Raw genomic sequence first — 20,573 nt, 5'->3', positions numbered from 1 at the left:
AAGGAAACGTTTTACAGAAACAAGCTATTTATATTTCATTCCTGTGTGTACAGTTAATGTGTGCACACATGTGTGCATATAAAACAGTAGCAGAGAAGAGAAGCAAGGAGTGCATGAACAAAGAAGTGTTCACGTGCCCCAAATCTGATCCAATATAAGCCTCTATTTTTTTTTTCGGATGACTGACGTCAGTATCGCCGCTCAGCTGCAGTCATCAATGAGGACACTGAGGTCATGTCCTTTGTATTTTTAGCTTTATTTTCAGGGAGTGTGGGATTTTTTAAGAGCCTGTGGGGAGTTTACGTTTGGCCATTAAAAATTAAAGTGTGGTGGATATTTTATAAGCTGATTCCTGCACTTTTCGGTCTCTATATACGTAAGCCTGACTTATTTTAGAAAATGCAGAGAGAATTTTGGTCCTCACAGTCTGAAGAGAGCTCAGCAATAAAAATCGAAGTGCTTTAGATATTCATGTTAGGAGATAAAAAAGTTACTGACACTAAACTAAAGTTAATATAACATAAACTATATGAGAAGTGCATACTTCTTTGGTGTCTGGTCAAAACCTTTGATCAGATGCGTCAAAATGCTACAGCCCTGATCAGCCAATTGATGCCTGAGTAGAATGGGAGTGTTGCATCCCCGAGCCTCACATATAGCCTAGATATATACATACTTGGAGACATATTAACTAGCTAAAAAGTCACTTGAGGGAGCTGATGACCCCTGCAGACGTGAAACTTTATCCCTTCCCCTTCAATAATTGTTGTTGTTGCTCTGGTGATGTTCTATACATCTGAATATTTTCAACTCTGACTTCTTGGTAATGTGACAGATCATAACATAAAGGGCGGTCTGGGGCTATGTATAGCAAGGCGTTGTAATGTGTGAGACCCCTCTCTGGCATTCGTCCAAAAGCGGGCCTGACTTTGGGCTGTAGCAAACAAACATTTTCTACATGCCGAGGTTCTCCTTTCTTCTCGGGAGGAAGTCTCTGTGGAGGGGAGTGAAGGGAAGCTGGGGGAGAATCACCAGTGCTCAGGGACGCCCCTACACCCCCTCAATACCGTATAAGAGACTTTGAAACCTGATAGCAGCTTCTAAAAGTCTCTTCCTTGAGCTGTGAACATTCAATTTGTGTAGACATTAGCACTAAGCCTCTGCCCCCTCTCCCCTCTCTGTTTAGAGACCAGTAGTGCAGGGAGGTGATGGATAATAATTTGTGTTGGCATTTAGAGCTGGGGTCAACTCTTACCATAGCAGAAATGTATTAATCATTTCCTGCTGGGATGATCATGTGATCTCTGTCCTGTGATTGTGACATAACTGGAAAGAAAACGGCCCTTAACATTGTGTGATGTTGTGAAAAGCTTGTGGTCTTGAAAGTTGTCTCACAATTGTTGTAAATCTGGTAAAACCATCCTGATGATGTGAGCTCTACATTCTGTTTCACTCTCTGTATTAGTCTGGATTTGGCGCTGCCCCAAACACCCCAATCAAAGATTTGCATTGTAGTCAGCAATGTAAGAAGCCAATCAGGGACTGTGTGATAACGCAATATGAAGGCTGCAGCTTGCAGAACAGTAATGGCAGCTCCCAAAGCAACAAGCAAAAACTCTAACATTGGTAGAGTAAATATAGCACTGAGTGAAGACAGTAGCTCAGTCCATAGGGACTTGTCTTGGGAACCGAAGGGTCACCAGTTCAAGTCTCCATCTGGACCAAATATGGAGCGTGGACTAGTGGCTGGAGAGGTGCCAGTTAGCCTCCTGGGCACTGCTGAGGTGCCCTTAAGCAAGGCATCAAATTCCCAACTGCTCGAGACGTCTGTCCATGGGTAACCCCCTTGCTCTGACATCCCTCCATTTAATGCATATAAGTCCTGTGCATGTGTGTGTATGACAACAGACAAACAAAATTGAATTTCCCCTCTGGGGTTAATTAAGTCTTATTCTATTGCAGAAATAGAGTCAATAACAACAATTAGAACCAGAGGATATAGTCATGGAGGAAAAGATGAAAGGACTTGGCAAAAGCTTGATTTATCAACTGGCTCTGTTGATAATGGAGAGGATGTGCCATGCTGTTTTGTTACACTGATTGGCTGAAGGGGTTTGTCCCACAAGGCAAGTTCACCCATCCACTGGAAGTGTTTGGAGCAGCGCCAAGTCCAAACTGATACAGAGAGCAAAACAGAATGTTCAAGATCAAGATGGTCTTACCAGGCTATTGCTCAACGGCTTTGAAGATGATCATGGTCGGTACTTTTCAACCTGGCCCCTACTTTTCCCATGTTTTTGTTTCTAAATGACTAATGGTGACAACAATTTTTAAATTTGTCCAGCATTAAGCAAGAGGGCGGCAGTTGGCAGCAGCCAAACAGGCTCATTTTAATCAATTTACGTCCACTAAAAGTGCTTGTTTTTGGCACTGACAGGCTCAGATTATAATTCTAAAAGTCTGACAACATTAATGAAAGGATCCCCACAGAGATAAACCTTTGTGCTAAAGAGTAAGACCTTTTTGTTGAACCAGAAACAACCCCAAAATGTCCATCTCCAAATCCACCAGACTCCATTTAAATAGATTGTAATTTTATCATCTTAAAACACACTTCATTCAAAGTTCACAGAAGCAATCTAAAACTCACAAACACCATCTCGGTTTGTCTTTCCACTGTTCTAACAATAGCCAACTCTGGTTTGTTTAAAATAGACTCTTAATTCACTCGGTTAGGTGTGAAAATATGCTGCCTCTATGCACGCTAAAAGTACTGTTTCTTTAAATGGAGTCTGGTTTGTTGATGGCAATTTCAAGGCTGTTTCTGGTTAAACAAAAAGGATCTTACTCCGTAACAAATAGGTCTGTCTCTGTCAGGATCCTTTCCATAATTTTGTCAGACACTTGTAATAACAATCTGAGCCTGTCAGTGGCAAAAACAAAAACTTTTAATGTTTTACGTCTCGCTCAATACTGGACCAAATTCAGAATCTGTTGTTCCTATCAATCACTTAAGCACAAGAACATGGGAAAATAGACACAAGGTTAAAAAACACCACCTTCACCCTTTAAAGTGATTAATTATATGAATAAAATGTATGCAGAATAGTAAAGTATGTAGCATAGAATTAGAATAGCTGCAAATTCAAACAGAGGAGATCAAGTTCTGGAGCGAGGTCATATCTTAAGTGTTTGGAGTAGTGGTGAGAAACAAAAACCTGCAGAGGGCAGCTACACTATTTCCTCTGTTACATTGGCAGCATCTGTGAAATGCCCAAGACCTTTTCCAAATGTTTGTGAACCAGTTATAACCAGCTCTGCCCATCGCAGAAGTCTGTCTGCAGACAGCTGCTGCCACAAATGTTACAGCAGCGTTCAGTATGCAGCGTGTAGGTTTTAGAGTGACATACCGTACGTGTGAATAATAAATAAATTCACACTTGTCAAAAACTTGTGTTATTGAATATTAAATCTACAAAAGGTTAAAAAACAAAGGTGATAAATGGGATTTCTGTTCATGAGAAATGCGACATTTTCGTCGTGTGCGCGTCAGTCTTGTTTAGGAAGGCAAAAGTTCAGTGTTGTAAATAGCTGCGTTTTTTGGCAACCATGTGACTGCTCCGTGACATTTGGAGGGAGAGGTTACATTTCGTGGCTTTGCCCCCTCGGTTGGTCACTCCCACCTGTGACCTCCTCTGTGAATTTTATTGGTGTATCTGCTTGTGATGCAAAGGGCAAGCATGATGTGTCACATGACGGACCTGCGGGTCAACTGGGAACACGAGAAGGAGCATGCAAAATCATTACATGAAGCAAAATGTTTGTTTTTCTAATGTTTCTGCTCCAACTTAGTTACATTGCACCGTCGGGTATGACGTAAGCAGACAAATCAACAACACATATCAAAATGAATTCATGTACTAGTGCTGTTTGCTGTTGTTTGTTTGTCCTGCAACACATCTAGAACCAAAACAGCATGATTTATAGAAAACTAAAGCTTGTAATAACCCCAAATAATTGCTCTTGTGCATCTGAGGTACAGTCTCCTTCTGTCAACATTTATCTCTGATGTTAAATATAGTTGTTTAAATGTTTATGTGGGAAGATGTAGGTCTGAAGCAAGCCTCACAGGGAACATGTTGGTTGTCAACATTTTTTACGAGGGGTGGATGCAGTGTCACTGGGCATATGACTCTACAGTGGGAGGAGCAGCACAAGGGCCACTCATTTCTAAGCTGAAGTCACTGGATATTAGGCCCGAAAATAGCTCTGCAGAGGGTATATAGGGGTGCTCTCCCACTTGCCCACATCAGACATTTGTTCTGTGCAACGGCAAACACACTGTGCAAAAGATAATTTCGCACACAGGTGGGAGAAATTCACAGCAGGCGAGTAAAAGAGGACCTTAAAAGCTAATAGAAGGGGATTGGATCACAGTGAAGATTTAAGAGGTGCTTGTATTCAGCAGGAGATCCTCCAGCTGGGAACTAAAGGATAAGAAGCGAGCAAGGCGAGGAGTAAAAAGGACACAGAGCGAAGGATACTGCTCTTTTATTGGATTGAGTTCTCTTGGATTTCTCACTTCCCTCCTCCTGGGCTGACAGCATAGGGAGGAGGCAGAGCCGCAGCCGCCGCAGGGATGAAGTACAACTACCATGTGCCGGTGTCGACGTACACACGCACCTCACAGTACACACCGACATACCACACACCCTCCTACTACACCCCCTCACATTACACACCATCTACACCGAACTACACATCCTCATACACCTCCCCGACAAAGTACAGCACGACACAGTACAGCACGACACACTACGCCCCGTCACCCTACACGTCCACTTACAAGTCTGCATCGACGTACGTCCCCTCATCCAGCAAAGGGTCACGGTACAGTTCAAGCCGGAGCACAAAAGCGCAAGAGGACCCTGCACCTGTCATACCTGTCACACCTGTCGCACCTGCAAAGAGAACTGTGCACTTCCCCAATGACATCATCTTCCAGGATATTGTGAGACGAGGAGATTTGGAGCAGATCGGTCGGTTCATGAGAGCGAGGAAGGTTCGTGTCGATACGATCTTCCACTCAGGTGAGCAAAGCCCCACACTTCTTTGTCACACTGTCCTGCAAATCTGATTTGATATTAGAAATAATGACAGCGAATGAGGAACAGTTATGATGTCAGTTATGATGCAGCAGAGGGCTGACGTAATCTTGTGTGCAGGTATGGCAGCGCTACATGAAGCCGTGCTAACAGGAAACATGGAGGTGGTGAAGCTGCTGGTGAAATACGGCGCTGATGTTCATCAGAGAGACGAAGATGGCTGGACGCCGCTTCACATGGCCTGCAGTGACGGCTACCCGGAAATTGCCAGGTAACACGTGACCTTTTAACCCTTTAATTTTGGTCAATCATGCTTCCGTTTTCAGTGCACTGATCACAAAGAATAAAATATGGAAAACAAAATAAAACGTAGGTCTTTAATTTTAGTATTGAACATGTTAAGGGATTGCAATGACCTTACTGAGATAAAGTTAATCTGGATATGATGCTGTAGTGAGAGTTCGAGAATGAAGTCATTCAATTTTGAGAAAAAAGTCGTAGTTTTGACAAAAAAGTTGAAATTTATACAAATGAAGTAATAGTTTAACAAGATTTTTGTCATTGTAAAATTATCATTTAATTTTGTAATATTACACCCTTTTTCCTTAAATAGTTTGACTTTATTCTCATTAAATTACAAATTTACAATATAATATATTTTTTCATGAAATTATTACTTTATTCACATAATTTAATGACTTAATTCTGATATGCTATGATCAGAATCAGTATAATCAGTAATAGTACACCCTTTTCTTGACTCATTAATTCCAACTTTATTCTCTCAATATTACAATTTTTTCTTGAAATTACAACTATATTCTGGTAATATACGACTTTATTCTCAGATTTTTTATTTCTAAATGCGGCCCTAATACTCTGTTGTAGGTAGTTTGGCTCTGAACATTCACAATTTGCAGTGAAAAACTTACATGAAACTTAACCATCAGTTAACAAAACATGGTATTCAGCATTAAGCAAAAATCAGGGATTAAAGAGGAGGAAAACACTGGAGAATTTAGTGTCACATGTTGTACTGAATTATATCCATAAGGCAAAATACAGCTTCACTAATACCACTGAATTCTAACAATTATTCTGAGGTCTTTGAGTTGAGATAGAAACAATCAAAAACCACAGCCAGTTGCAGAACTGATAAACAAAACCATGTTATTTTAAAATCTCTGAGATCATCTGTTTAACATCACTCTGCCTCTTTCTCCACTCAGGTATCTGCTGGCGATGGGAGCGAGCACAGAGGCGGAGAATGAAAACGGTGAGAAGCCTGCAGACCTCATCGACCCAGACTGCAAAGACCTGCTCAAACTGTTCGAGGTGGGCTGTGTGTGACCGGGCACCAAATGGACCCACAGAGAGAAGAGCAACAGACAAGATGGAGGGCGGAGCAGCCACTTGGAAACAACATATTTAACAGTATTTAACACCAAACAAACTTGTGACAGGGTGGAAGAACATGGCCAGAGTTAGGGCTGTTTCACTGGTCCTGTGAAGCAAGATGGTGGTTCTATATACTTTTTTTTTTATAACAGCCTTAAAGCAATACTCCATGAGGCTGTATTTTTTCTTTCTGGTGGTTATTTTATTACTTTATTTGTGCACTTGTGTATTTGTCATACTGCCAGTGTGTATGCAGCAAATGTTAAACTGCACATATCTCCTCTGTCCTCACTCTCAGCTTATGTAATACAACACCAGCAATGTGTCACTATGGTCCAATGGAGAAAATCAGATTCATCTATAACATCACTTTGATTGAAGTATTCAATCAGCAATCACTTTCTAAGTAGCTGTATGTTTCCAAACTCTGATTATACTGCAGATTGAATTTACAACACAGAATCTGGGCCGAGATGTTTGTGTTTTATAGACAGAGGTGTGTATCCTCACTGCTGGGCAGAAAGAGGATCAGCCAAATGAATAATTAATCCTTCATTGATGGTCAGAAATCATAAAACATTAAGTTCATGCTGTACAAGCACTTTTACTGCTGCAGTGTTTTTCGCATATGTGTTGCTGTTGTTTTCTGTGGTAGAATTATGAATGTCAGCAATGAAAGTCTTATAATTCTCTCCTCAATAATTATTTTTGTACGTTTTCATAAATAAAGAAACCTTTTATAAATATGCCTTTGTTGCTTTTGTGTAGTCTGTGTAAGAGACATGCAAGTGTGTCACAAGAACTGGAGAGAAGACACCGGCATTTTCATCACCATCATTTCAGGCTGGAGCTTTTTGACCTTGTATGCGTAAAACATTTTTAATATGGCACAGCAGGGATATTCAACTTGCTTTGCCTGGAGGGCACTTCTGTACAATGAAAAATAATTAAAAAGAAAAAAAAAACTAATAAAAAAACAGGTAAAATGAATAAACAAAAATAATTAGATAAGTAAATGAGAAATACAATAATAATAAGAAAAAATTGAAACAAAGGGCAAAAAATAAAAATAAAGGCAAATCCATCTGTCCATTTTTCACTACACTGCCTGTCTTTTTATGCACTCTGGCGCCCTATTTACAATCAAAGTGCCAAAAAAAAAAAAATTCCCATTGTGAGTCAGTTTATTGTAACTGTGAATTAAAAAATTGTTGGCGGGCCACCGGACACCCTGTTTTGGGCCAGATGGCGCCCACAAGCCATAAATTAAGTATCACTGTGGTGCAGGATTATCTGGGATGTGCATGTCCTCAACTTAAGTCAGGTTTTGCTGCTGCTGCTGCTTTCAGAATCAGAAGTTGTTCATTGATCCCAGAGGGGTATGTAAAAATAAAATAAAATAGAATTAAATTAAATTAAATTAAATTAAATTAAATTAGTTTGTAACTGTGTACAAATATACAAATATGTGCACTTTGCTACATTACACTGTATAAACAAGTATGTTAAAACTATAAATGATAATGATATGTCCTAATGTTCCTAATATCCTGGTATGATTGGAAAATTAAAATACAGTCGCAATAGTAGCACCATTGAAAAATCTACTGTAGTGCTGTAATTTTATTTAAGAAGACAGATATTGGTGAGAAAGTAAGTGGAAAAATACACTGTAAATCAGCTAATGTACACATACTGTTTTATTTTCTTAAACAAATATCTCATACCAGTAGATAGGGACTGTCTATTAAAATGTATTATCTTTAATATTATACGTAGACTGTATTTGTGAGAGGTGAGTGCACAGATATGTAAAGATAGAAATAAAAATAAAATAAAAGGATAGAAATTACAAGAAGTAAGAATAAGAGTATGAAATATAAGTATATAAAGTAAAATAAAATAAATATAAAAATGTGCATTACTCTACATTACACTGTATAAACTAGTATGTTAAATTTGTAAATGTAATAATTGGCTGTAATATTATACGTAGCTAGTATCTGTGTGAGGTGAGAGACCAGATATTTAACAGTAAGGATGAGAGCTTTTTCACTTCCGTGTCTTTTTCCCGGAAATGATTGGTTGGCATTGGCAACGTTTTAGCCAGGTCTAACGGGCGTACACAGCCTCTGAATAAAGAAACCGAAAGGAAGGGTTATAAAGAGGTTTGTTGACTATATTAACAGTTTGTCCTTTGCTGTGCATCTTAGAAATGTTACAACTGCGCTAAGTGTCCATCTAATAAATATCTGAGACCAGTAACGCCAGCAGAATATTAGCTGATTCAAGCTAACGATACGACAAGACAATGTAAACCGTCCGGCTAGCTAGCTAGCTAGCTGGCTAAAGTTAGCCGAAATTATTGTGTCAGCAGATCTGTAGTTAGCTGTCCATGACATAGCTATGGAGGGACATGGATGCTAAGAAGCAGAGCTCTTTGTAGAGACAGTAAACAGTCTTGTTTGTGAGAATTTGACCAGAGGCTAACGCACTGGGTTTGTATCTGTAGCCTGATGCTAACACTGCTGATGCTACTGAAGCAAAAACGTAAACAAAAGCCCCTTGGCTAGCTAATGTCAGTGTTTGCTCATTATTTTCCAGACGTAGAGCATACCACAGCTATACAGAAATTAGCTAGCATTAGAAACTATGAGTTGACATCACTCGTAATGTTACTAATGATATTTGACTTGTCAGAACTCTTCAGATGACATAGTACATTGTTAGTGACTAGTGAGTAGCTAGCTAATTTATCTCTGGGCTAATCAGCAGTGTCACCAGTTTACTGTTTCTAGTAGTAAGAGTTAATGTAATCAGAGGCCTGTATTATGGTATTTTGAAACTGGCTTCCTGGTTTCATGTGGAGATGCTATGTAACATGCCACCGTTGTGTATTATTAGGATTTGGCTGAGGACTTCTGAAGCTTTTAATTCTTCACATCCACTCACCATAGAGGAGCGAGGAGCGAGTACAGACTGCAAACAGAATGACCAGGTCTGTATAAAGTTATGCACTCCAGTGGGAATGCTCATGTACAAATACGCCACTGGTTATTAACATGTAATCAAATGTAATACCAGGTGTGTACTGCTTTGTGCTTGAGATACAGAAGAATAGTATGTCAAAGTTTAGAGTAAACAATGATTAAAAGAATGTCTATTCATCCTGCTAATTCTGCTTTTTTTCATGTTTGTGCAGCTCATCTGCTCCCAGGATGGTGAATAGTTACAAGCGGACTTCAAGCCCTCGATCCCCTACTAACAGCGGGGAGCTTTTCACCCCAGCACATGAGGAAAATGTGCGCTTTATACATGATAGTAAGTACGACATCTGACCCCAATGCTTTGAGTTTCTTTCATAATAATCTGAGTGTTTTATTTCACTTATTAGAATAATAGACCTCTCAGAACAAATTGTGTTGTCAGGGTTTAGTTTTAAGAAGTTTATTTCCTGAAGGCTACAAACATGATCAAAAACAGCAGCAGGAAAATTAACTTTAACATGGTTATATCTGTCATATTTGAATCTTCTTTCTGCACGTTTTCCCACCACACTTGATTTAAGAGGGTGATTATTGGTAGGTTTGTTGCGGTTGACCCGTCTTCTCGTGTTCCGTAACTACTGGTATGAAACTAATTCTTCTGTTAAAGCTCAGCAGCAAACCAAACGTGGTGTAAAGAGCTTAATGTAGGCCTATTAAAAAAGTCTGACCATGTTGTGTTTCTGGATTCTGTATATTATGCAGGTCAGAACTCTTCACTCTGATCACTTAATGTACAGCATGTAAACACAATCCTTATCAATTTGTTCATCTCACATATAAACACTTGCACGGGGATTGGCAGCTAAAATGGCACATGAAACTTCAGCTCATACCATTAAAACTGAGAACTACACTGCTTTTTTTTCTCCTCAAAATCCTGATACTGTATCTAAAGCTGGAGTCTGTGATTCTACTCTGATACATGGGAAGAAAAAAATGACCTTCAGGCACTGATGCGTGGATCAGGGACAAATGCACTTGAATCAAGTTAAAAAGACATTATTTAAAAAACATGGCTGCCTTTTCAATAAAGGGTTTTTAACTTAATTTGATTGCATTTGTTCCTGCTCCACGCATCAGTGCCTGAAGGTCATTTTTTCTTTCCATGTGCTAGCCCTTTTCTTCAAGAGCACCTGCATTTTTTCTTGAGTCTCATATGATAAAAACAGTCCTTGAGCACACTACTACCTCGTTCTCCAAAGTCTGCTTTAATACGCTTTTGTCAAATTCAGAGATTATCTCTCTATGATCCGCTAGTTGTCCGTTCTGTGTGTGTGTGTGTGCGTGCTGAATAGCTTTATAAATGGTAAACAAAGAAAGTGGCTTGGACCGAGACACACAACACTATGGTGCTGTGTGAGTGCTCGGGACAGGGGAAAGGTCAGGGATGTATAAAGAGAAAGGAAGTGATGGGAGCGAGAGGGGTGGTAAAGCCTCTGGAGGAGCGCTGATGGGAGGACTGTATTTGTTTAGGTGGTGATTTCAAGTATCAATGATCTATATCCATAATGAGAGACTCCGTCTTTAAATAGAGACACCTTTTGGCCATGAAAGTTTGTGCCATTATCTGTAGTATACCATTAAATATATAAATGTGTGCAGCTGTTACAGTTATTCATATAGTAGGTTATTCTAAGCATTGGATTGCAACACAGTGGATTCACTGCATTAATGAGTTAAAGTACTTAGAGACAGGGTGTCCGGGGGGTCTTAAAAAGTATTAAAAAGTCTTAATTGCGATTTTATGAAGTATTAAATTTTCTTGGCATTCAAGCTTTGACATAAAGTATCCATGAATGTATAATTTATTTTCTTCCTCGCGACTATTACAAACAACGATGTGTAGGTAGGCACACTCGGACTGCCACTCGGGGCCGTGCGCGTACCTGTGCAACATCACGCGACGGCGCACCTCCAGGCGCCAAACAGAGGAGCAAAAAGCAATAAAAAATCCTTCTCATCTTATCTGAGTTCTGTTGTATGTTTGTGCTCCATAGATTTAATTGCAAACTACATCTGTTCAGTAAGTTAAAGATGCGTTGCTGCTAACGACAGCTTGAAGTGGCGATGAGGTCTTAAGGTTTTTTTGGAAGGTCTTAAAAAAGTCTTAAAATGGTATTGAAATTAACCTCAGGATTCCTGCATATACCCTGAGAGAGTAACAAAACAGGTTACCAGTTAAATGTCAGGACACAATTTGTAAATAGCAATGGTATTACAACATTTCTGCCTGTCAATCAGCTTTTCCTCTCCACAATGCAAGAGGCCACTCTCAACAGTCTTGTTCTCAACTCTCATACTTAGTGATTAATCTCTTTTCATTGTTGGCGCAGCAGAGGGAACCACACCTCGTTTAATGAGTTGATTTCAAAGTTGCCATTTGGAGTTTTCTTGAGTTACTCACCAGATCTAATTGTAATAACACAATGAGATTAATGATGAGACTTGATGAGTTACACAAGAAAATTCCACAGCATCTTTGCGGTCTAACTGACGTGGCAAATGTGTTTCCATCCTCAAAAGACGTTTGTATCTTATCGTGTGACTGCAACATGTAGGTCAGGGAAACTATGTGAAACCATTAGCTTGACCATATAGCGCATCTTCTGTGCGCGCACACTTACTTATGTATGTGAGTCCTTGTGAACAAGATAAACACAAGATCAACATTACAGGGATCCACTTGTAGAAAAATACTCTAAGGCCACATCCACACTGATAGGTTTTTGTTTTAAAATGCATAAATATTGCTGCGGTCATGCCTAGCGTCCACACCACTCTGATGTTTTGGAACCCCTAAAACAGAGACCTTTAAAAACGCTGCTAGCCCTGTATAGTTTGAAAACTCCAGGGTTGCATTTTAGTCTGGACGGACTGAAACTGAGACTTTTTAAAACAATAAAACAAATACCCACATTCATTCCCCAAGTGGGTCTTAGAGGTCGAACACATACCGCACTTTTTGCGCCCTCAAATTCATTATTTTCAATGAAGACACGTGGCAGGCGCGCTCAAATGCCAGAGCAGAGCCCATTTTTCAGCTGCTACTTTTGGAACGCAGCAGTGCGCACGGCATGGAGATAGTTTTTGTTGTAAAACGCTGTTCTTTAGTAAAAACATATCAGTGTGGATGCAGCCTATAGTGCTACTAGAGTTCCAAAACTCCCCAGGTAACCTTAAAGTCATGAGAACAGTAGTGTCAGTGAGGTAGGGGTGAGTACTTGGACCATGGCAGCCTAGTGCTGTTCACAACAGACTATGTGTCAGGTTGCTTTTCAAGGATCACTTCAACCATCATCATTGAAAGCACAAATAGTGCTCCACTATCTAAATGGGACAACTTCATTTGCTGCCCACTCTGACTGCCCGCTCTGACTGCAAATACTGGTCTTGAAGCACTTACTTTGAAAAGTGCTAAAGATTGAGTTTGCAAGTTACTTAATGCCAGCACACTCACTTCAACTGTTCAACAAGTCTCACCTTCATTAAGTTGAACGTTTTATTTCCCTTCAGTCTGTCTTGTCATGTCATTACTAACCCTAAATTCCCTAAATGTAACAAAAGCATTGTTGTCTTGTCTCTTTCACAGCCTGGCAGTGTGTGCTCAGAGACATCAGATCAACACAAAATAGTGAACGTAATGACCGTGGACCACAGGAGTATGTGGAGAAGAACCCAAATCCTAACCTACATTGTAAGTTACAGTGTAACATAGTAGTGAAGTGGACTTTATTTTGAGGTCACACTGACGGATTAAATGAATCAAACACGCCTGTTAACAGCTCTCTCTGTTTGCTCTTGCAGCTTTCACACCAGTGGACCTGAGCGACCTCAAGAAACGCAACACACAGGATTCCAAGAAGTCCTAGTCTTTCTCACGATGATCCAGTCGCTTCTTTCCACCCATTATCCTCGAGAACTTTTCCTCCATCAGCCAGAAAGTCAGCCCTGTTGGCCAGTCTAGCACAGAATGCCAATCTTGTTTCTCAACTTTGGACCATTGCAGCTCAATCTCTTTCTTTACCCTCTACGACCGACTAAGAAGAAAAGAACCGGGATTCCAGGGAGCACATATTCTCTCGTCTCTTGGTTCATGTGTTTTTTTCCAGTCACAAAATCTTCATATGTACATTCTTTATGCGGATGGGACTGGCGCAAACTTTCATCAAAATTTGCTGACATCTGATGCTGAGGTACAAACTGTGGACACCCTCCACAGGACACAAAAGACTGCAGTCTTAAATACAAACCTTGTTTTCTTTACTACTGCTACTTATATGACTTTGGAGGAAAATGCGAAAGGGCTGACTTCTTTTTTTTTTTTTTTAGTATGTTTTGGAAGATAGTTTGATCAGTAAAATTGTAGAAGTAATGAAATGGTCACATTGGATAAACACTTTATGGGCAAGTTTTGGAAGCCAAATGCAATGTAGAAGGCCAACATTTTTATTATAAATTTACTTGCCCTCAAATGGACTTTACTAAGTAGAGACCTCCCCCAATTATGCTGCCCTTGGTTAACCCCCCTCCCCTAAGCCTTGAAACAAAATGTTGAATAAAAGACTTTTACAGTACTCCTGCTTGTATTGATCCTACATGATTAATGACCACAGAGACAGGGAGCTCACCCTGAAACTTAGACTGGAGGGAATTGTATAAATCCAGATACTAACAATTGTGCTATATCCTGGTCATACTGATTTAAGAGCTGTGGCTAATTATTATTTTCCTCATTAAGAATTCTCTTGATTAACTGATTAATCATTTGGTCCAAATTTATCAGAATATAGTAAACTATTTCTTAGAAACAATGCTGACGTTTAGTTTGCTTGTTTTGTATGACTAGATATTTCATTTGTCATAGTCGGCCAAGAAAACCAGCAAATAGTCATAAAATAAGAGACTGAAATCACTAAAATGTTGGTATTAGTGCTTAAATTAAATGACTTATATGACTGAATAGTCGATTCCCAAAATATTTGCAGATTGATTTTCTGCTAATCAGGTAATTGACAGATTCTTGTGGCTCTGATCTGATCTGATATATTCTTATATATTCTTATATATTGTAATTACGAGTTACTAAGTGACATCATCTAGTCATTCATGTTGATAAGTGATAATTATGCAGTAAATTTTGTGTTAACATTTTTTTAAATTGAAAAAATAAATGTACAGAACATCGGGTAAACAACACGTAAACTAAAATTACATGGAAAATACAACTGCAAAAAAACAAATGGGTACAAACATACAGAGGAAAAAAAAGTATATTTAGTCTGAGGATTTCAGAAAAAGTGTTGCATAATTTTCTAAAGCTTAAAACTTTTTTGTTTTTTCATGAACTTGGTGATTTGAGAAGAACCTTCAATTAGAAAAGATTAAAAAATACTAGGAAGTGATTTAGAGAATTTCTGTTTGTGAATAAATAAAAATAGCATTAAGAATAACAGAATTAATTTGATATTATCTGGATTATCATAATAAATAATATCCCTAAGGTTAAAAGAGTAAACAGATTTAGAGAGGTGAGGTTCTGTCCAATGATCCGTCCAAAGTTTTCTAGATATTTCACATTAAAAAAAAAATATGGGAAATAGTTTTTATATTATGTTCACAAAAGGAGCAGGAGGTAGCAATGTCTGCAAACATAGCAATAAGACAATAAGCAGTGTATATTTTATGTTAAAATTTAAATGTATGTGTATAATTTAGGTGGCTTCTTTTTATAAAAGTAAATAATCCATCTAGAATATCACCAGTCAAAGAATAAAAAATATCTGAGAGGAATTAGAAACTGTGAAGAGACATACACAGTTGTGTTAATGCCATCTGGAATGGTGTTTGTGTGGGTGTTATCTTGGCCACGCATATTACGTAATGACGTAGTGACTACGTGCCGTACGTAACGAACCAGCTTGTCTATATACAGCGAAAGCTATTGTGTTTTCTTGTCGGAGCAGAGCGTTGAGCTGAGAAGGGGCAAGGAGAGGGACCAAACGAGTCTAGGGCGTATTTTTTTTATATTTTGTTCACAGTTTAGCATTACTGAGGCAGCATAATGGCCGATAAAATGGATATGTCTCTAGACGACATTATCAAGCAGAACAGGCAGCAGAGAGGCGGAGGCCGCGGTGGAAGAGGTCGAGGCCGCGGAGGTTCAGGTGGCGGCCGAGGAGGAGGCCCTGGGCGTCTTGGAGGCGGCGGCGGAGGATTTGGAGGCCGAGGCGGCGGATCCGGCCCCATGAGGAACCGACAGAACCTGAACCGCGCTAGAGGCAGACCAACGCCTTACAGCAGGGTATGAGAAAATTAGAGGAATGGGCAGAAAAGGAAAACCCTTCGGCAAACCTGAAAATGCCTGGTTAACATCCTTCTATTCTCCAGCAGGCTTGCTAGCTAACCCTCTAGCCAGCTTGCTAGTCAAGCGATAAATGTTCGCTATAACCGCCGAGTTTCCTTCGGGGGGAGCTCTATGGTTTGCGGTTAAGCATTTATGGAAGTTGTAACGTATTCATAATGTGTCCCTTCTCCCACAACCCGTATGTTACATCACTTTTTTGTCAAGAGGAGGCCTTGTGGAGAGAGCGAGCGTGTTAGCTATTTTGGCTAACTAGCTAAAGTTGGATCGTGAAGGCCTCGGCGGCGCCATTTTAAGTTAGAGCTAGTTGCCAACGATCGATAAGAGAGCTTTCCAGCCCAAGTGTCCAAATGATGGTGAGAGGAACCCACGTCAACGAGAAAATTCACCCGCACATGATTTTTTCCACCACTTTTTTGGAGCATAGTTTTTGTTCTTGTCCCGGGGCAGCGACCAGGCGGCCTTTGTTCGGGAGTGGCTGGCGGGTTTCACAACAAGGCCTGTTTGGTGGCTTTTCAACCGGTCTGGCTGTTACTTGAGGATGGATCAGTGGACTTCAACCACCCTGGTAGTGTTCTTATAAGGCAAACCTTCACTCCTAAAGTGTGAATGAGTATTTAGACGAGCCCAACAAAGCCCCAATCAAAATGGCGTGGTCTCAAAATGGACGCTCAGATAATCCACGCTCGCATAGAGGGGGTAGCTGGCCCTTATCTAGTTGTTTTTTCAGATCCATCCTCTCATCTCATGGACACTAACCCCTTCACGAAAGCCCTTTTCGTGGCTTGGTAAAGAACTTTGGGTCGGGCCAGGAAACACGGTGCAACGCTGGAGGCAACACTGCTTCAGATGGCGACCCCCTGTGTACCCGAGGATCATATCTGGAGAGCCTTTGGTGGAGGCGCAGATGGCAAGAGAACAGTGGGCTATGTTGGTAGCTAGCCAGAGTGGGCAAGTTGTTCAGGGGTTAGTATAGAGATTGTGGTTGGGTTTGGGATGATGAATCAGTTTTGATGTAGTCATTTTGTAAATATGTACAGTCTCAGCAAATGCCTAGGCTTCATATTTATATAACTTGTATACTGTGTGTATAGTAGAAGTGATGCACATCCCCTTGCTGTTCTAGTTCAGTGGTCTGTCCTGTGTATGTCCACCTCTGTCTGAACTGATTCACTTTGCTTGTAGTGATGGGGTGGGCAGGGAACATTTGGGGAGCCTCTTGGGGGGAGCTGTGCACCCTGGCCCTGTTGGAAGTGGAGCCCCTGCTTGCCCCAACACCCAGCCGTGTGGACTCTGTGATTGACAGAGGCAAGGGGATCCTGAAGTCAGCAGGTGCGTTGTCTTTCATCTGTTGCAGCCTAAACAGCTTCCAGATAAGTGGCAGCATGACATGTTTGACAACGGCTTCAGCGGCTTCAGTGGCCCTGCTGGAGGTGGCGGAGGAGCCGGTGTGGAAACTGGAGGGAAGCTCCTTGTCTCGAATCTCGACTTTGGGGTCTCAGATGCAGACATTCAGGTACTTGATTTTTGCTTTACACATTTGTTTTTTGTTAGCGGAGCATGTTTGCCATAGGTTGGTGTGCCAGGAACAGCATCTCAAGACTTATTTTTCCCCAAACAGGAACTTTTTGCTGAATTTGGGACTCTGAAGAAGGCTGCAGTTCATTACGACCGATCAGGAAGAAGCCTGGGAACAGCAGATGTCCACTTCGAACGGAGGGCAGATGCTCTCAAAGCCATGAAACAGTACAATGGCATCCCACTTGATGGTATGCCTCAGACTCAAATCATACGCATCCTTACCTCTTGCTTTGAATTATAGCTGTGCAGATATTTTGTGTGTTTTTAGAAATTGGGATCATTTGTATTTTGATAATCTAAGATCATTAGTTAATCTGTCTGGCAAATTGACTGTTTTAGCACTGCTGCCATGCCTAAATTATGAGGTTCACAATGTCTTTCTCTCTCTAGGGCGGCCTATGAACATCCAGCTTGTCACATCACAAATTGACACACAGAGGCGACCTATGCAAGGGTGAGTGTTGCCACCTTTTTCTTTTATTTTTAAAAGCAACTTGACTTAGACGGTGTGGACACAGTGTGTGATGGGCACTCTTGTTTTCAGTCTGAACAGAGGCGGAGGAGGCATGAACAGAAATCGCGGGGGCGGCTTCAGAGGAATGCAGAGAGGCCGCGGAGGGCGTGGCTCAGGTGGTGCTGGAGGAAGAGGTCGGGGCGGCCGTGGCGGTAGCAGCAAGCAACAGCTGTCAGCAGAAGAACTCGACGCACAGTTAGACGCCTACAATGCCAGAGTGAGTCCACCTGTCAAGGCAGTACCTTTCATCAGTTACCACACTGCGTTTTTGCAGCTGTCTAACTCCACGCTCATTTTGTTTTCTCAGATGGACACCAGCTAAGAAATGAAGCTCCTCTGGGTTGTCGTCCCTTCCTGTCTGCACAGAAGGGTGGTCGTTACAGATGTGCAGAATATTTTACACTTGGTCGTCTTCTGATGTGATTTGAAATTATTGTTCCAACCTCTTCTTTTAAATGCTCCGAAGTGTTTTTTACCAGTATTTTTTTTTTTCTCCTTTTTTTCTGATGAAAATGGTTTTGGCTGTAGGTTAATGGGAATTGGGTTTTCCCCAATTCTTACTTGTACCCTGTAGTTTATGACACTTGGAATAAAACCTACAGTGCATATTAACCAAATACAGTCTCTCTGTTTGTGTCCTCATATCTGCTTAGACATCCAGTTTTTCAAAACCTTTGCTGTAAGTTCATATTAAACTAAAATGAGGTCATTTTTCACGTCTTTTTGTACATGTTCTTCAATGGTGTAAAACCTGCAGACCCCAACTAACTTCCACTTTGTTTGCATCAAGTAATGGTCACAAGTAACAAGGGGTGTGAAATCAAGCTTAAGATTAAATTTTAAACTATGTGTTATTGTGAAGGAGAGTTGTGTTTTTAGTCTTTCAAAATGAAGAGTAGTAGAAATGTTTGATCCACTTAAGTTGTATTTGTGATGCATTTTGATGGGTGTTTGTTTCCTCTTTGCAACTAATTTTAGTACGTGCAGGATGCTTTGGAACCCACAAAGACCTTACTGAAACCAATGCACTTTAATCTTTTTCAGCAGTTTAACTGCCATAAAACATCCACAAATCTATAGTAAGTAATCTATAGGAGTCTTGAACCTTCCAGAGCAGACTGGTGTTGCCAAATTAATCATAAATTTTAAAAAATGATAATGTGTTGGCTGGCTGGTTGTGTCTATCAGAATATATTCCTTTGCTGGAAAAGTAAATGTCTCCACAGCTGAGCATCCTGAGCAGTGTCAGTTATGACTGAGCATGCAGCCTTGATGCACTACCCCATCACAGCAACTAGGTGTCACCCTGCTCTCTGCCGGTATCTTCCATATACGGTCATCAGTCATGTCAAACTTTGAGCCAACCGCTTTTTCAAATGAACTTCTCGGTACCTCTTTGCCACGCCTTTATGAGCTGAATCATGTTCTGCCTCAGTGAATAAGGAACTTGTGCAGCTGCTCAGAGACTGCAGAGGAATTTCAGCTCAGGGAGAGGAGCCAAAATACAGGATAAAGTGAACAGAGTTTAACATATTTGGATCCCTGAGGGCAAGACTTGTGAGTGTGTGTCTGCATGCCCACGCGTGTCGTTAATACATCAATGGTGTCGTTAGCGCGATTTTCCCGGAAGCGTGTCGAAAGACAAAGGTTTAGATTGTAACCACGTACTGCTTCCGGTTAGGTTTTCATAGATAAAGTTCAACTTGGGTGACAATACAATGACATGCTTGTGCTCAGCGGCACTCTCTGCCTTACACAAAGGGCACACATCCCCAGACAATGACCAAAAAGAAACATTGCACATGATTTATGTAGAACGTAATCAAATAGCTTCTCTGTTTCCTTTTGTCTTTTAAAAATATCAACTGTTTGTTTTACATGTTTTATTTGTGTCTAAATAACATTCACATAGTGGTGCTATCTACAGGTGGGTGGAAAGAAATTAACTGGAACACCTGACATGACAGTGTCATCATAAATAGCCCTGTTTATATGATTGTAAAGAAATTCACATGCCTTACTTAAGTGAAAGCAGTAATATAAAGGGTACTGTTGTTAAATATACAACCATAAATTGATAACTGAACTGGCCTTCCAGACACAGGCCTATGGGGCCAAAGTACCAGGGGGCCCCCTGGCCTTCACCTGCAATATGTCACTCAAATGAACACGTACCGACCAGGAAGAGACAAAAAGACCACAAAGCAGAGGCGTAAATAGACAGTGCAGGTAGTGAGCTTGCCACAGAACAAGAGATGCAAGGGAACAGCCAACAGACAAAAATTTACCATAAAAGGGGCAAAGAGAGAAATGAACAGGAGGAAAAAAGTATCAAAGCTTACTGACACTTGTCAGTGGTGTGTGTGCCTTTTAACTGTTAACTAGTGTGCATTAGGGCCGGTCATAATAGCATGCACTGGGGCTTATCATAACTACCTTACACCTCAGAAAGAGATGCAAGGGAACAGCCAAGAGGCACAAATTTAAGGGGCAAACAACCATGAAGAGACACAAAATGACCAATTAAGACCCAAAATGACTACAAAGAGACACAGAAAAACCCACAA

At 40.6% G+C, this 20,573-nt stretch overlaps 3 protein-coding genes across 3 annotated transcripts; all 3 read left to right on the top strand.

The window, feature by feature from the left end:
* The first annotated feature begins 4,303 nt into the window (after positions 1-4,303).
* ppp1r27a (protein phosphatase 1, regulatory subunit 27a) lies at positions 4,304-7,928 on the top strand. Its single transcript, XM_050069420.1, has 3 exons — positions 4,304-5,090; positions 5,226-5,376; positions 6,335-7,928. The coding sequence occupies exons 1-3, from the start codon at positions 4,640-4,642 to the stop codon at positions 6,453-6,455; spliced, it is 723 nt and encodes a 240-aa protein (XP_049925377.1). The 5' UTR covers positions 4,304-4,639; the 3' UTR covers positions 6,456-7,928.
* A 620-nt stretch (positions 7,929-8,548) lies between these two features.
* mcrip1 (MAPK regulated corepressor interacting protein 1) lies at positions 8,549-14,124 on the top strand. The gene is made up of 5 exons (XM_050069423.1): positions 8,549-8,671; positions 9,408-9,501; positions 9,706-9,824; positions 13,140-13,244; positions 13,355-14,124. The coding sequence occupies exons 2-5, from the start codon at positions 9,494-9,496 to the stop codon at positions 13,417-13,419; spliced, it is 297 nt and encodes a 98-aa protein (XP_049925380.1). The 5' UTR covers positions 8,549-8,671; positions 9,408-9,493; the 3' UTR covers positions 13,420-14,124.
* A 1,355-nt stretch (positions 14,125-15,479) lies between these two features.
* alyref (Aly/REF export factor) lies at positions 15,480-18,623 on the top strand. Its single transcript, XM_050069418.1, has 6 exons — positions 15,480-15,851; positions 17,269-17,427; positions 17,533-17,680; positions 17,883-17,946; positions 18,037-18,223; positions 18,314-18,623. Exons 1-6 carry the CDS (start codon positions 15,612-15,614, stop codon positions 18,326-18,328), a joined length of 813 nt encoding a protein of 270 aa, XP_049925375.1. The 5' UTR covers positions 15,480-15,611; the 3' UTR covers positions 18,329-18,623.
* The last annotated feature ends 1,950 nt before the right edge of the window (positions 18,624-20,573 follow it).

The sequence above is a fragment of the Epinephelus moara genome, chromosome 18 (genome assembly GCF_006386435.1).
Source record: "Epinephelus moara isolate mb chromosome 18, YSFRI_EMoa_1.0, whole genome shotgun sequence".
Lineage (NCBI taxonomy): Eukaryota > Metazoa > Chordata > Actinopteri > Perciformes > Serranidae > Epinephelus > Epinephelus moara.
Note: the sequence above shows the minus strand (reverse complement) of the source record. Positions and strands in the feature narration are given on the sequence as shown.

Bases quoted from the DNA above. Each gene is read 5' to 3' on its own strand.
- ppp1r27a (XM_050069420.1), top strand. From the start codon at position 4,640: ATGAAGTACAACTACCATGTGCCGGTGTCGACGTACACACGCACCTCA. The intron at 5,091-5,225 runs GTGAGCAAAGCC...TCTTGTGTGCAG, and splicing joins CGATACGATCTTCCACTCAG to GTATGGCAGCGCTACATGAA. The intron at 5,377-6,334 runs GTAACACGTGAC...TTCTCCACTCAG, and splicing joins GGCTACCCGGAAATTGCCAG to GTATCTGCTGGCGATGGGAG.
- mcrip1 (XM_050069423.1), top strand. The intron at 9,825-13,139 runs GTAAGTACGACA...TCTCTTTCACAG, and splicing joins TGTGCGCTTTATACATGATA to CCTGGCAGTGTGTGCTCAGA. The intron at 13,245-13,354 runs GTAAGTTACAGT...TTGCTCTTGCAG, and splicing joins CCCAAATCCTAACCTACATT to CTTTCACACCAGTGGACCTG.
- alyref (XM_050069418.1), top strand. From the start codon at position 15,612: ATGGCCGATAAAATGGATATGTCTCTAGACGACATTATCAAGCAGAAC. The intron at 15,852-17,268 runs GTATGAGAAAAT...CATCTGTTGCAG, and splicing joins GACCAACGCCTTACAGCAGG to CCTAAACAGCTTCCAGATAA. The intron at 17,947-18,036 runs GTGAGTGTTGCC...TCTTGTTTTCAG, and splicing joins CAGAGGCGACCTATGCAAGG to TCTGAACAGAGGCGGAGGAG.